Source organism: Lagopus leucura, unplaced genomic scaffold, assembly GCF_019238085.1.
Source record: "Lagopus leucura isolate 7727_CA_CO unplaced genomic scaffold, USGS_WTPT01 Super-Scaffold_100044, whole genome shotgun sequence".
Classification (NCBI taxonomy): Eukaryota; Metazoa; Chordata; class Aves; order Galliformes; family Phasianidae; genus Lagopus; species Lagopus leucura.
In genome coordinates, this window is record NW_024962291.1 from 1721097 (window position 1) to 1736613 (window position 15517).

Here is a 15517-nt window from a genome sequence, read left to right on the forward strand (position 1 = left end):
GCCAAGAAACCAGAAAGATGAATTTTCAGGTCATGTTTCTGTGAGAAAGCAGATGTGAAGAGGAAGCCTAATTTGCACGTACCTTTACGTTCACAGTTCAGTGTTTACGTGTAATGTTTTCTTCCAAGCTCATGCTGTAGCATATTCATACATTTGTCTAACCTTAAAGTACAGGTCTGTTTTAGCTGAGCTTCTGCTGATTTGAGGGAGGCTTGACATTAAAATTGCAAGATGTTAACTGCCCATTGGCCTGGTGACAATTTGACAATTTCAGCCAGTTATTAGCTCATCTGTGGCCATTGGTACTAATTACCCAGTGCAGAAAAGACTGCAAACTCATTCACAGAAGAAGTCTAATGTGCATATAGAAAACTTTGAATCTGACCATGAGTTATAATGTCTCATCTCTTCATTAAGTTGCATCTTTTCCCAACAAAGGTGAAATCATTTTGACCTTTTGCTGTGTGTCCTTTTGCAGACTGAAAGAGATGTGAGCGTACGGCAAAGAGCTGTGGATCTCCTGTATGCAATGTGTGACCGAAGCAACGCCCAGCAGATTGTGGCTGAAATGCTGAATTACTTGGAGACTGCTGACTATTCCATTAGAGAAGAAATTGTGAGATATTTTTAGTTCCTCAGTTTTTCGTGTCTGCCTTTGGCATCGTTTATTGATTGGGATGCTATTTGTGGTAGAAATTCTTTGACTGTGGTTTTAGAAACCAGCTGGAGGGCTGTTAGTCTAATAGCAAAGAATGTTCTTCATTTCTTAGTTAAACTAATGGAGGAGGGGAGAGAAAAGCACTTGAAAATAAGGAATTTTAAAACGTAATCTTGGTTTCAGGGCATTGCATGTAGAAGGTGAAGTGCTGATGTTTGAGCAGATACAGTCCCTAGATATGAGAGCTATGTCCTTCTCAAGTCAACTGATGAGTAGCTTAAAAAACTAGTGTGATGTCTGCTTACTTGTGGGTAGAACTTCATACTGTGTATGTTGTAAGGACACTTTCAGTCTACAGATTCCCCAAAACGATGGCTTGTGATCAGCTAAAAAGGTGGTGTGATGTCTGTTTCCTTCCTCCTGGTGGAGGAGGAGTTATAACCAGTTTATGAAATGTTTATCATTTATGATATATGAAGCAGTTTATCATTTATGAAATGATAGCCAAAATCTATGCTTGTGGTAATTACTTTGTAATTACTTTGTGGTAATTACTTTGTTGTTGATAGGCACTAAATTTTCTTGAAATGATCCTTTTTTAACTTTTTTTCAATAACTTTTGAGTTTTTTGTCAGTGCTGTCTCTATGATGGCTTAATTGGTGATTTATAGCAAAGTATTCAAAACATACAGCCACAGGTGCAACACATTCAAATGCATGGCTAGGAAAGTACTTACCTGGCAGCCATGTGTTCTAGCACAAAATCTGTGTTCATCTTTTGCCTTTGACATGGGAGCACGTGGGCTGAAACTGAGGCTTCTGTGCTACTGTGTGATATCACTGCAAGTATATAAAGTAAATCCTGGTATAGAGGTTATAGCAGAAGCTGGTCAACCTTCTGATTGTTTTGTGTGTTCAGGTTCTGAAAGTTGCAATTCTAGCAGAGAAGTACGCAGTGGATTACACCTGGTATGTGGACACAATCTTGAATCTGATTCGTATTGCCGGTGACTACGTCAGTGAAGAAGTGTGGTACCGAGTTATTCAGATCGTTATCAACAGGGATGATGTACAAGGGTATGCAGCAAAGACTGTTTTTGAGGTGAGAATAATTGGATGGATTAATAAGGGAATTATTAATTTTCTGGACATTTTCTGAAATGTAGTAAAAATAGAAGCCTTTTACACTGTTTTTTTTCCCCCTGAGTTTTCTGGATGCTGGAATCCAGAGTAGTGGTAACTTGGTGATCCTTGTGGAAGTATGCAACCATTACCTGCTAATATACAGAAGTAGTCTAGGAAACTAAACAAGGGCAAGACAGGGAAAAAATGGAAAAAAAATGGGAAAAGGGAAAAAAATTATGTATTTTTAATACAGCACAGATTGGTGACTAATACTGTGTTCCTACAGGCCCTTCAAGCTCCAGCGTGCCATGAGAATCTTGTTAAAGTAGGTGGCTACATCTTGGGAGAGTTTGGTAATCTGATAGCAGGTGATCCAAGATCAAGGTAAAACACCTTTTAAGTTCATTGAAGTACTTAAAAAAAATAAAATCATCTATTTAATATTCCTAAAAGTCAGTTAACAAATGATTCAGCTTCTGATAGCAATGCCATTGTGGTTATCACGTCAACAGAATCTGAACTAATTATTTTTCTTCCCCTTTCAAGTCCCCTCATCCAGTTCAACTTGCTGCATTCCAAGTTTCATCTGTGTAGTGTTCCTACCCGAGCTCTGCTGCTGTCCACCTACATCAAGTTTGTGAACCTGTTTCCAGAAATCAAAACTACTATTCAAGATGTATTGCGCAGTGACAGTCAGCTAAAGAATGCTGATGTTGAGCTGCAGCAGAGAGCTGTTGAGTATTTGAGGCTCAGTACTATTGCCAGTACTGACATATTGGTAGGTACAGAACCCTTTTTATTACGCAGAACTCTTAACCATTTCTTCTCCCAATAAGTAAACGTGACTAAACCTTAGCTGACTGCTCAGAAATCTTAATGTGGAATTACAGATCTGTAAAATGGATGCTGGTTCTTCTTAGTGTACATAATTCAGCTGTGGCCTTCTTTAAAACTAATATCAAAGGTGTTACTTCTTTGGGAAGGAAAATGACTGCTTGTATCTTAATGAAAATATTCTAGGTTTTCAGAGGTTTGATAAGCAGTTCAAAGATATATTTATTGGATCGAGGCCTCAAACTCTTAAACGGATTTCTTCCACTTCCATTCCTCCACACAATGATCTGGTTGTCTTCATGTCCTTTAACTTTGCAATTATTGAGAAATTAATGTCATCTCTGAGTGTGAGTGAAGGAAAGCAGCATATCTTAAAGAACACTTGACAAAGGCAATGCATAAACTGAAACCAAATAGAAAAGGAGGTCCTCACTTAATCCTTACAGATTTTTTTGATGCTGGTGGTAAACAGTTTCAGACTACTTGAGAAGATCTGTGAAATCTACTTGTTTGCTGGTGGGCACAAAACTTTTGTCTCTAGAAATTCCAGGTAACCTGATGCACTCAGGCCAGAGCATGGTGCTCTCAGCCTGGACAGCTAATAGGCGTCTCGGTCTAACTAAATCCTTGGGTAATCTGTGGGTTCAGATCTTGGTGTCGGTCTGCTGTAGTCTCCTCCCTCCCTCTTCATTTATTTATTTTAAAACGTACTTTGTCAAACAGGTAATACACTCCTTTTCTTCTACGCAACAGCTTTAGGAGGAATTTCAAATAACTTTTTTTTAAAGGAAGTCTTAAAAAAGACTCTTGCCAGCCTTTCATACATAGTCATTTTCTGTGTAGGCCTGAATGTCTCTTCAAAGACTGGGAAGTTGATTTGACTTATTCTGTAAATATAATTAGTATACTTTTTCTTTTTTTTTTTTTTTTCCCCTGTGATAAGGCTACAGTGCTAGAGGAAATGCCTCCCTTTCCAGAGAGGGAATCTTCTATTTTGGCTAAACTCAAGAAGAAGAAAGGTCCAGGCACAGTTACTGATCTGGAAGAGATCAAAAAGGAGAGGAGCTCTGATATGAATGGAAGTGCTGAACCTGCGTCTGTCAATGCCAGTGCTGTTGTGAGTTTAAAATCTGTTCTTACTTCACTAACTCAGAGGGTGTGCAGGTGAGGAAAGGCTGGTTTCCTTGGCTTTTTAGGGGCTTAAAGCTTCTTGTCTCAAATTTCAGGCTATGAATGTTTGCTATACACTTATCCCTCCTTTGTTGGTATTTTGGTAAATACTGCTGTAGTCTTAGAAATAAAAATTTCCTTGGTGATGAAGCTGACAAAGGTGATGAAGGTGTTTGAAATTGAACTTACTCCTTTTGAAGTGTCAGCTGTTCTTCTACGTTGTCTAACATGCCTACTTCTGCATCTTGCTTTGGATTACTGTTGTTTTTACTAGTAGTGGACCATACTTGCCTGGGATGTCCTTAAATCAGTAATTGCTGTTTATTTGATGGTGCTGTTTCTGTTCAGTTGCGGTACATGAGTCTCCTTTTTTTATCTGTGTTGAACCACCTCATTGTAATGTCATTTAAGGTTGGTCAAATGAATGATTCCCATGACATAATGCTTGTTGCTGTTCTAGTTTACAGGTTATGCTTGTAAATACAGTGAAATGCAGTAGCATTTTAGCATGCTCCCTGCCTTACAACTTACTCCTTTAACTCTTATACGTTCCAGATGAGTTATGTTTCAATGAACAGATACATTTTTCAGGCAGAAGAGATGCCAAACATTCTTTATCTGCCAAATTGGCTGATGTATCTGGTATTTAAAATTGTATTCTGCCTTATGAGCTTCACTTTGAATTGCAGCAGTGTAAGAAATTCTGCTAAGTTACCTTCATCACCAGTTTGGATGCCTGAAGATGAACTCAGGGTTCATCTCATTGTTTTGAGTAGATATTACTGATTGATTTCTGAAAAAAATTAGCCAGGGATTTTTCTTTTATCCTCCATCAAAGTCAGTCTTTGGAATATATGAAAATTTTGAGTTGGCTTGCATTTGAATTAGGTCTGTAGTTTTGTTGTCTCATGACTTGCATTCTCAGCTTACCTGGCATAATGTAGGGTGCTAATGTCTAATGCATGAACACTTTATTTAACAATCAGTGTCTGCTTTGCTCTTGCACATGATTTGTGCACGTATGAAGCCTTTATTTTATTAACGGTGCATGATTCTGTCTCCTGGTCACTGGATTTGATCTATTTGAGCAAATTTGTGTATTTTAAGATCTGATCTCTACGTATCTTGTCTTCCCTAGTCTACTCCTTCTCCATCTGCAGATCTGCTGGGTCTGGGTGCAGCCCCTCTCACCAATTCAGCTCCCCCACCTTCCTCTAGTGGTAGCCTGCTGGTGGATGTATTTTCAGATTCAGCTTCTGCTGTTGCACCTCTTGCTCCTGGTTCAGATGACAACTTTGCAAGGTAATTAAGTCATCCTCTAAGGCATCTGGTAAAGCATTTGTCTACTAAAGCAGGATTAGACAAAAGAATACAAACGATAAATAACTTCTGGTTTTGTTCCAGTTTATTGGATGCATTCCTGGTAGTAGTTGTGCATCAAGAGAGGTATTCTTGAACTTTGTGCTGGATATGCTATCTTTATCGAATACCTCTGCTCATGGGAAACTGAGTCTGTAGCAATCAGTCTGAGAACGTTAGCCACACAGTCTTGTGTTTAGCTTTCATGCTGATTTTGCTTCTTTGTTAAACTAAGCTTCCTGTGTACCTTAATGATATATCTTGAATTTGGGCGATATCTGGCCTGATGTGTATCAGTTTAGGTTTGCCATGTTTCCATAATGTATCCTTGCATCTACATATGGCAAACTGATACTGAAACCATGAGTTGGTTTGTATCTGGAGATACTGGTTCTCAGAATTTCAAGATATACTTAAATTCTTGTGCCACTGTCTGACAAACAGATGTAAAAAAAAGAAAAACAAGCTCTTGTTTGTTGAGGGGATTTGATACAAGTGTCTTCCTAACTACACTGCCAACTGTAGTTGTAGTCTGTGTCAGGCAGAATGTATTATTAAGTCCTTTAATATTAGTAGGCACTGTGCCTATGCTCAAATGTTATTTGGCTAAAACACTGCAAGTAAATAATGTGAGATCACCGTATACCTTAAAAATCTATCGTTCTGTGCCCGGAGAACAGGTTACTATTTTGAACAACAGGACCAAATTTTGAACAACGTGATGCAAATTTGCAATGTATCTTAATATGAAATCTATAATTATTGAAACTAATCTGCCTGGAGCATTGAAAATTTCATCAGAATTTTATACTAGACAATATACTGTTGCAGGTTTTCAGTGAATAAGACTTGATCCTGTATTTCCCTTGGAAGGCAATAAGTGATGTTTAGTAATGCTACACAGTATCTGAAGAAGCAACACAAGCTTGTTAGAGCTTTTTCTAAAATGTTGTTTTGTTTTTTTTTTTTACATGAGTAGTAGCTTCATAAACAGAAATTTCCTGAAAAGTTCTTTTTTTCTGCTGGAGAAAACATAGCATTGCCCAGCCCCTTGACCTGTCTGTCTGTAGGTGATGAAACACTTCTCTCGTGCTATTGAGAAGTTGCCTTTTGTAGTTTCTTGCCACTTTTTAATGCTGTTGTCACTTTTGCTTCTAATCTGTTACTTGAATAAGCCATTCTCTGTGTGCCCATATATTCTTGCCTACATTTTAAATACTTGTGAGCATTGTAACTGATGTAATTGATGATGCAGCTGTAGTTAGATATACCACTAATGTTGATGAAGTCTCTGCTTCAAAGCACACACTCACAGTAGCCAATATGCATCTACATTTGCAGTTTTGAACTAAATCTTTTTTACAGTCACAATTAACCACATAAAAGGATTTTGTTAAGAGGTGTAAACTTGAGCTCCTGAGCACCTTCAGCCATCTCCTGTCTTCAGGAGGAATTGCTGGTTCCTACCAGTCAGGGAGGGGTGGGCTGGGGGAGAGAAGAGGGAGGGGGGAATCATTTAATGCCTAAAACCTTTCTAGGTGTAATGAGCTAGGGCAGCTAATTAATTTTTCATGCATTAAACTCAGCAGTGCCATTTTTGAGGAAGGAGGTAAAAGAAGTAACTAAGCACTAAGCTGTCTTTACTAACTCCTGCTGTCTCTGTCGCTACCACCTTTCTTCCTTTGTGCTGCCTGAACTAGCCCTGACCTGGCTTCATCTGAGGTAGTTTCTGAGGAACCAGCTGATACTGTGCATGATGCTGATGAGCTTTTTCACAAGTAAGCAATACTAAAACCTTGCAAGGCTGGGCAACTTCAAGAATATAGTTACAAAGCAAAACTATAGTGTACATTGACTTAATACCAGCAAAAGTAGACGAGCATACTGTCAAAGATGTGACTAGAAAACATCTGTAGATGCTGTGTATATTACATCGTGCTTGTGAGTAAATATACAGCTTAGAGCTGGCTTTTATGAGTCAGTACTATCACCTGCTGCTCTAAAATAAGGCAATGTCAGTTGTGTATTGAGCTTTGCAACTATTCACAAAGAAAAAAAGGAAAAAAAGGGTAAACTGCTAAAAGTACTCATATTTGGAAGTATGTTTTAAGTGCCTTGTATGACAAAGGCTAATGTTTGCTGACCACCTCTTCTACTTTAAGTGAAGGGTGACAGACAGAAGGACTGAAAACACTACAGAATGTGCTTCTCTGAAAATGACTGAAAAAAAAATAAATACAACTCCCAAGTCTACATATACATGATACAGAACTGATAAAAACAAGGAAACTCTTTTTTTCTTTCAGGTTGAAACAGTCAAAGCTACCAACTTTTGAATTCTGCACCAGCCTAATGAATTTCAGAAGTTGTCAAGGATATGAATAAGAAAAATCCTAGCCTGTTGCCTGGTCCTTTAGTGTGTGTGTGTGTGTGTGTGTGTGTGTGTTTGTGTGTGTGTATAGCATATTGTGGCTTTCTTTGTAGTTTCTCAGGCATCTTACCGAGTAGAAATTTCAGTTATTTTAGTGTTCTTCAAGTGATGATTTTGGTTGCAAAACACACTTGTCTTTTTTAACTGCAGTTTTCTGCAAAGACCTCTCTTGCAGACTGATGCTCTCTAGGTTAACAACAATCTTCATCCTCTGTTTAAACCCTGAATTTTGTGGCTCTAAAATTGTTTAATGTGTCTTAATTTAAAACGTATTTACTCTCTCTTCCTTTAGGTTTGTGTGTAAAAATAATGGAGTCCTCTTTGAAAATCAGTTGCTACAAATTGGATTGAAGTCCGAATTTCGACAGAACCTGGGTAAGTTTTCCGGCAGAGCAGCTGTGTGAATTAATCAAGCCCAAAGCCAGCACAATGTTGGGGTTAGGACTTGCTGATAGAGAAGGAATGTCATTTCAGGCCTAACCTGTCCAGAAATCCTTGCTGTTTGTGTGTCCCTAACGTCTGTGTGGGTCACTGTTTTCTTAAACTTCTCAGTTGTTTTGGTAGCTGAGACGACGTGGGAGCCTAAGAGTACTGAGTTCCAGTTCTTGCTGCCTGTGTGCAAGGCTGATACAGACAGAGTTAAAAGGGACTGTTCTCCTGATTATTATTATTATTATTTTTAATTCTACTTATTATTTGTTTCATGGTAGAGCTTATTGTAGTAGTATTTTGCACGGTGTATTTCAGACATATGTCTATCATAATACATTAACGTACTGGATCCTGAAAGCATCCAGTAGAGACTTAGGAATGGAGCACTGGCTTGACTTCTTCCCATCTCTATCACTTCTAATACCATAACGACTTTTAAACATAGAAAACAGCATTATCCAGTAACTAGAAGACTTCCACTAATTATTTGATCATTTAAGTGCTTGTGTGATAGCTCCTGTTGTTTCATTCTGTGAATATCTTTACAGTATAAAACCATATAGAGTACGCTGCAATTTAAAAATGTGATTTAAAGAATGGTAGAAAGTCAATGGATGAGGTACTTGAAGCACGCACAGTCCAGTATGATTTTGTGTGATATACCTCAAGCTGCTAATGCCTCTGTTCTTTTGCTCCTAGGACGTATGTTCATTTTCTATGGTAACAAGACGTCAACACAGTTCTTGAATTTTACTCCAACAGTAATCTGCTCAGATGACCTTCAACCAAATATCCTTAAAGGCTGGTTGCCTATTCTTCAGGTTTTGTGTTTTATGCTGCATGTGAGGGTAATAAAGCTGCTGGATCAAGGCTTCTTGTCCTTGAACATGAAGGAATAGGAACTTGCTGATGCCTTTCTGAAGTTTTTACCAAAATCTTGTGCAGAGATGGAAGACTCTCTAAAACTCTGATTACAGAGATGTTGTTTCTGTGGAAATAAGGGGATATTATTCAGAGTGTATTATTCTTTGTAAGCATGTAATGTAACTCTAGCTTTCTCTGCTGTCATGAAGTTGCTGAGGTATAAATGTGGTGTCCTGCATTATCAGAGGACTTCTGATGAGCTGTAAGTAGAAGAGTACATGTGCTCAAAGATGACAGTACTTGAAACTAAGCTTTTAGTTTACAGTTTCTGCTTAATGCTTTGCATTGCTAATTGAAGGAGTGTATGTGACTAAATTTGTTTGACTCAGCATCACTGCGATATTCACATCAAAATAACGTAGTTTGGTGGCTTACATTGTAGGGAGTCTGCCTTCAAACCTTTTTGAGGCGTCTTTCTTAAGGAATTTTCCTGTAACTCTGGGAATCATGGGAGTTACTGCTTCTAGATGTGTCAATATGAAAAGAGTATTTTTAGCTTTACAAGAATTAGACTTTGAATTTTCGGAAGCATAGAGAGAGCCAGTGGACACAGTGTGAATTGTTCCTGTAGCTTGCCCGTAACTTTTTAATGAACAGCAAATATTGTCAGTTTGTTGCTCAGTTTCCTTAGCTACTTTCATGCCTGAATCTTCAGACAAAACCTGTTGACCCCACAGTGGATGGAGGTGCACAGGTTCAGCAGGTTGTGAACATTGAATGTGTATCAGACTTCATGGAAGCTCCCATTCTGAACATTCAATTCAGGTAAAACCGCAGTAGTTCAGTGCTATTGATTTAACAAAAGAAAGCATGTTTCAGTTGCCACAGCTCTCAAGCTGATGTGTAGAATATAGACGCACAAAGTCCAAAGCTATCTTGGGCAGATGATTTACCTGAACATTTGATACAACAAAACTTGAAGCTACCAGAGGAGGGAAGGAATGCATTTGGAACAGTCTGATTAAAAAAAAAAAAAAAAAACACCAACAAACCACTGATAAAATGTCTCAAATGCTTCTGTTTCTGCTATGCATATAAGCCAGCTGTCATCTTTTCTCATGAAATCTTGATGGGGAATATATGTTGAAACTTCTTCCTTCTGGAAACTAAGAACATTTGTGCAAAAAAAACTTGGATAAGAAATGCGTGTAGCCGAAACCAGAATCTTGTTATGTCAACTCAACATCAGCCTTTGGGAAAGATTTGTGTTTACAGTCCTGGTTTCTGGACTGTGTTCTGTTATTCAAGTCTTAACTGTTTTTTTACTGGTGTGTGTATCTGGAAGGGTAGCAAACTATGTTGAAACAGATTCTTAGTAGAAATTCTGCCGACTCACTTTCATGTGTCATCTAACAGAGCAAATAAATCCATACATCACTGGATGTTACATCCAGTTACGTCTGTAACTTACAAGTGGCATCATCTGCAGTTGATGGATGTTAATGATCAGACTGTCGCATCTTACAGTTTCTCCTCGACTGCCTGGTTAATTTAGGATGAGAAACTGCAGGCGCTTTGTATGACACACATCATGTTCTGTCTACTCTGTATGCAGGTACGGTGGAACATTCCAGAATCTTTCAGTAAAATTACCCATCACACTGAATAAATTTTTCCAGCCAACAGAAATGTCTTCTCAAGACTTTTTCCAGCGTTGGAAGCAACTGAGCAAGTAAGACCTTCTGTGTATTTATGCTTGGGGCTTTTGTGGTAGACCAAGGAAAGTAAAAGGGTATATTGTGAATGTGGCTCATACATGCGTAGTCTTGTGAGCTGTAGGCTCCTCCTGTAAAATGAGTTGCTGCTCAACAATTCTGAACATACTGCATGTTAAGAAATATTCATCTTGCCTTGTCTTGCAGTCCTAAACAAGAAGTACAGAACATCTTTAAAGCAAAGCACCCAATGGATGCAGAGATCACAAAAGCGAAGGTTGGTGGTGGTGTAGTATCTTGTAGCGGTATAAGGAAACATTGTTCATTTGAGCTTATATGGCAACTAGATTATCCTGTCCACTGTGTATCTGTGTATCCCTGTGTATCTGTGCCTTGGCAGGGCTGGGCTGAGTGAACTGCTTCTCGGTATGGAATGAATTAAGTGTAGTCTTCAGCAGCAGCTGGAAACCTGAAGCTATGTATGAAAGCATAAATTTAGTGCTTAAAATTGAATTGGAAAAAACTTCCGGCCTTAATTTACTAGGGTCACTAGATGGAGAATAAAACAGCATAGCACTCTGGTCTTTATAGAGCTATCTGTCTGTCTTAGGCAAAGCAGAAACGACTCTAGTGGCAGCAGAAATGGCTTTACCACAAAGAGGAGAGGTTTAACTCGAATTTTAGTAGTTTCTCAGTAATTTTCCTCACGGACTCTTTTCAGGTTCAGCTCGACAACAAGCATAACTCCATCACGTTAAAGATTTCTACTGTACTGACACTGACACTGAATAACTTCTTTAATCTTTTCACTCAAAACAAACCAGTCCCTTGCTTGCTTTACTAGTGAATGGTGGCTGTGATCGGGGTAAACTTTGGTATTTTTGTCTGTATTTTGGTATTTTTTTGTATTTTACTGTTCCCGCATGTAAATCTTCTGGATCTCTTTCATAGATAATTGGCTTTGGATCGGCCCTACTTGAGGAGGTGGATCCCAATCCTGCTAACTTTGTTGGTGCTGGTATCATACATACAAAGACTACTCAGATTGGATGCTTGCTGCGCCTTGAACCCAACCTCCAGGCACAGGTATCTTTTTGCATCTACTGCATAAATACAAATTCCTGTCTGTGCTAAATTGAAAAAGCAAGTCTATATCTGAAATTCCTTAAGGTATTTAAAGAAAATATCTTTTGTAATTGCTAATTGTGATTGAGAGCTTTAAGAAGAAATGAAATTGCAGCAGTTAGTCCTGACATAGCTTGGTAAGCTGCTGCTTCATAGGAATTCTCTTCCGTGTGCATATCACTGTATTATTCCAGACTGTCTGTGGATTATCTTCCCTGGAAGGCTGGAAATGCTCAGTTTATTCTTTTGTGCACCTTGGACAAGGCTAACTACAACTTCCTTTGTCATTTAAGAAGAATGAAAAAATGATGTGGCTAAAAAAAAAAACATCATATGTAAATGAACATAAAACTGTTTAGAGGAAAAACATCTGTAAAAGCATTTTGCTAGAGGTTTTATGCAATTTAAGTGAGGACTAAAAATAAATTTTGGGCATCCTGTTTTCCAAACAAATGATAGTAGAGTCTTTAGACTTCCCCACAACACACTCCTTTAAAAGGAAAAACCAAATCTGGGACATCAATTTGTCATTAAAGCTTAGAAACATTAGAACAATGGCAGCTTTCCCAACAAGGGTTTGAAAGAGCTGAATTGCTAGGTGGCTGCCTGCTTCTGAATGTTGTAACGTGAGGTCTTATCAAATCTATCAGAACAAGTAAATAGTAACTGGTTAACTTTCACTTGTTGGCAGTATATTAATTTAAAACCAAACTATGTTTAAAAATGTGTATATTTGTGTTCTTTTTCAGATGTATAGACTCACACTACGAACAAGTAAAGAAGCTGTATCTCAGAGATTATGTGAATTGCTGTCAGAACAGTTTTAATACTAACCATGACAGTTTTTTGTTTTTCCATTTATATCATTGTCATCATACTGCAAATAAATGTCTTGTACATCACTGTCTGAGTACTGCAATGTTAACCAATACCAGCTCCCTGCCTTAATAGGACTTGCCCCTTGTTTGAAATTGTGAGTGTGAAATGTACAGTACAGGGAAGTGACTTTTTACATTAAAATGGCTTTTAGTATGTTACACAAAGTGTGGGAGGGCTGTCTTTGTGTTTCTTTTATTGCAGAGGTCCCACTTTTAAACTTGTTAAAGGGAAATTGACTTTGATGTAGTAACCTTGGGTTTCAACTGGAAATGGCTAGTAACATTCTGCCTCAGTGCCTTTAACAGGTACTCCCTCTGCTCTGAGCTGAAGAAAAAATGTGTTGCTGCTCAGTAGAGTCGATTCAGACGTTAATATATCGTCAGTGTGAAGTTAGACATTGCTTCAGGTGTTGTACTGGATGGGAAGGGCAGATTCCAAGGTGTGTTTGAACCTGATTTACGTGAATGCTTATGTTGACTGTCACCAATTTTTGTTCTATTTGAGAAATGCCACAGGTCCAGAGTCATAGAACCTTAATCTTCTAATTCTTTACATTTTAGTTGTTTTTTTGATCTTTGGAAAGTGGATTGAGCACAAAAGCTATTCTTAATCCTTCCGCTTACCTCAAATAATGAGGTGAGCTTCTCTGGTAGGTAGTGAATGAGTACGTGTTTGTTTAGTCAAACTTAAATATTCTGTTTCTTTTCTTTTGCTACCCTTTAGATTTAGCGAGTAGCAGTCCTGATGACATAGCTGATTGCAGAGAGTGTGGGTTCTCATTAGTGTGGTATTGTATAAAAGGAGAAGAAGGAAAAAGTGGGCACTTGAAGGCTAAGGCATGCACTTTGTAGACAAATATTTAATTTTAAACTATTTTTCCCCTGATGTACAGTGCTAGAACTTGAGAGGCTGAATAACTGGTATCTGTACAGTTTCCAGTCTGTTATTGGTGGTAAAAATATCCAACACAGTGTGGGAGACTTGTGTTGAGATTGGGAGTAGAAAGGCTGAGCGTGTTCAGCTTATACAGGGGCTTTTGCAACCAAAACCATTATAGCTTGTTCCACATGAGCAAACTCTCTGCACAACAAAGTGGGCTTAAGTTTGGCTCACATTGTTCAAGTCTGGAAATGCACCGAAGGCTGTTAAAACAAAGCAGGTGAGGTAGGGGTTAGGAACTGTGGGCAGTTGTCAGTGAGCAGTACTACAGGTCAGGATGAACCAAGAGATCAGCTGCTGCTGATGTGAGGAGTGAACCTCAGATCAACATTCTCTTCCTTGAAGGAAGCTTAGCACTGTTGTCTCACAATTCATACAGCCAAATAAAGGCTTTGGGTAACAGGGATGGCAATGAAAATGAGAACACTGCTTTGCACACAGGAGGGGAAAAGATTCTACTTGGGTGACTTTGGCTTGCTTTCTATCAATGCTTAAGAGTTAAAAGATGGAACTAGGCGATGAGAGTTTGGTTTGGTTGAAGGCTTGTGATCGTACTTGAGTACCAGAGAACTGAGGAGCAAAGGTTGGAGTGCGATGTGTGTTTTTTTTCCAGAAGTGTTTGGTAAATATGGACTTCATTGGATGTAAAGTTGTCTATAGACCTTGTCTTTCTGGAAAAGTTCTCTTGAACAGTTGACCCTTTCATGGCCTCTCGAGCATCTAATCAGGGCTCTCTGATCACAGATATCTTTTGAAAAATCTTCATAAGCATTTCTTGCAGTCAAGTTGGTAGTTGGCAAAGTACTACCAAACTACCTTGTATTTTGTCCTTTGGAGGCTGTGTGATCTTTATTAATCCTGTTGTCTTAACCATGTTGTTGGCTACTGTGTTAAAAATCCGTTGTGCTGAACTAAGGGAGTCTTAGCAGAGACAGGGAGAAGCTTCACTCATTTTTTTCCCCAATTCCTATTGTACATCTGTTTCTCTGGATATGTTCTGTGCCCTTGTCAAAGGACATCTCAAGACACGCTGTACTATACTAGTTCACTTAGCTTTGGTTCCAGCTGTGCTAAAAATGTGCATTAAAAATATGGGTAGGAGGGGGGAAAGGGAAAGCGTCTTTTCAGTGGTGACTGTATTAAGCTTATGATTGTTCACGTTTTGTATTAGATGTCAGCTCAGTGAAGCCATGAGCAGAACAGTGAACAAATTAAGGGTAAATACTTGATTTTTTTATTTTGGTTTTTTTTTTTTTTCGTGAATGATGGTTAACTTACCAAAGTGATGTATCCTTTCAAGCAGACAAAGTAATTTCTGCAGTAAACAGTGTTATTGTTTTCAAGTACAGTATTTTCAGGCATTGATGTGTGAAAATAACTGAATAGCAAAACAGGTAGCATTTGTTCATTCTTGACCTACACTCCAGTATGTAACATTTATGGTGATTGTCTTATTTGTATAAAACAAAGTTCTGTCAAATTAAGTGGAGAATTTTCATATAGAAGACTATATATTAGACTATATTCATCAGAAGAACATATTAAGATTAAATAAATGATTAGAACGGTAATCAGACTGTCCTTTTTTGTCTGGGGGAATGGGAATGTAAAGGATAATTGCCCAGAATGGCTGTTTTATTCCAAATATAATGTTTTGGAAGAGCAACTGATGTGGGATGGTAAATTCTTTCCTACAAACTTCTGGTGGATTGTTTTGGTTCAGTCTTACCTGGCCTGTGGATCTGAGTTTGGATTTTTCTGTTTGTTTTGTTTTGGTTTGGTTTATGTTTGGTTTGGTTTTATTTTGGTTTTGTTTTGGTTGTGTTATAAACACTCTACAGTGAAAACTTGATGTAGAATCTTCCTTTCTAAGCATTTGTATATTTGACAGTGGCTGAGCATATAAACACAAACAGTACATGTAACAGTGAATTGATGTAACTCATCACAATACTTTAACATAACTTGAAATTACTGTTTTCCGGA

General features: G+C 38.2%; 1 protein-coding gene across 3 annotated transcripts in view; it reads left to right on the top strand.

Annotated features, from left to right (window-relative positions):
• Positions 1 to 12615, top strand: part of AP2A2 (adaptor related protein complex 2 subunit alpha 2) — a 41320-nt gene extending 28705 nt beyond the window's left edge. For 2 of the 3 annotated variants that reach the window (XM_042884523.1, XM_042884524.1), the window contains exons 10-22: positions 479 to 616; positions 1578 to 1760; positions 2070 to 2167; positions 2330 to 2561; positions 3561 to 3734; positions 4926 to 5089; positions 7870 to 7952; positions 8709 to 8798; positions 9575 to 9698; positions 10489 to 10605; positions 10796 to 10865; positions 11540 to 11674; positions 12463 to 12615. In XM_042884523.1, coding sequence (XP_042740457.1) covers positions 479 to 616; positions 1578 to 1760; positions 2070 to 2167; positions 2330 to 2561; positions 3561 to 3734; positions 4926 to 5089; positions 7870 to 7952; positions 8709 to 8798; positions 9575 to 9698; positions 10489 to 10605; positions 10796 to 10865; positions 11540 to 11674; positions 12463 to 12540 — 1686 coding nt within the window. In that variant the 3' untranslated portion in view covers positions 12541 to 12615. Of the gene's footprint in view, positions 1 to 478; positions 617 to 1577; positions 1761 to 2069; positions 2168 to 2329; positions 2562 to 3560; positions 3735 to 4925; positions 5090 to 6846; positions 6925 to 7869; positions 7953 to 8708; positions 8799 to 9574; positions 9699 to 10488; positions 10606 to 10795; positions 10866 to 11539; positions 11675 to 12462 lie in introns of all 3 variants that reach the window. The other variant, XM_042884525.1, reaches the window with a different exon arrangement.
• The last annotated feature ends 2902 nt before the right edge of the window (positions 12616 to 15517 follow it).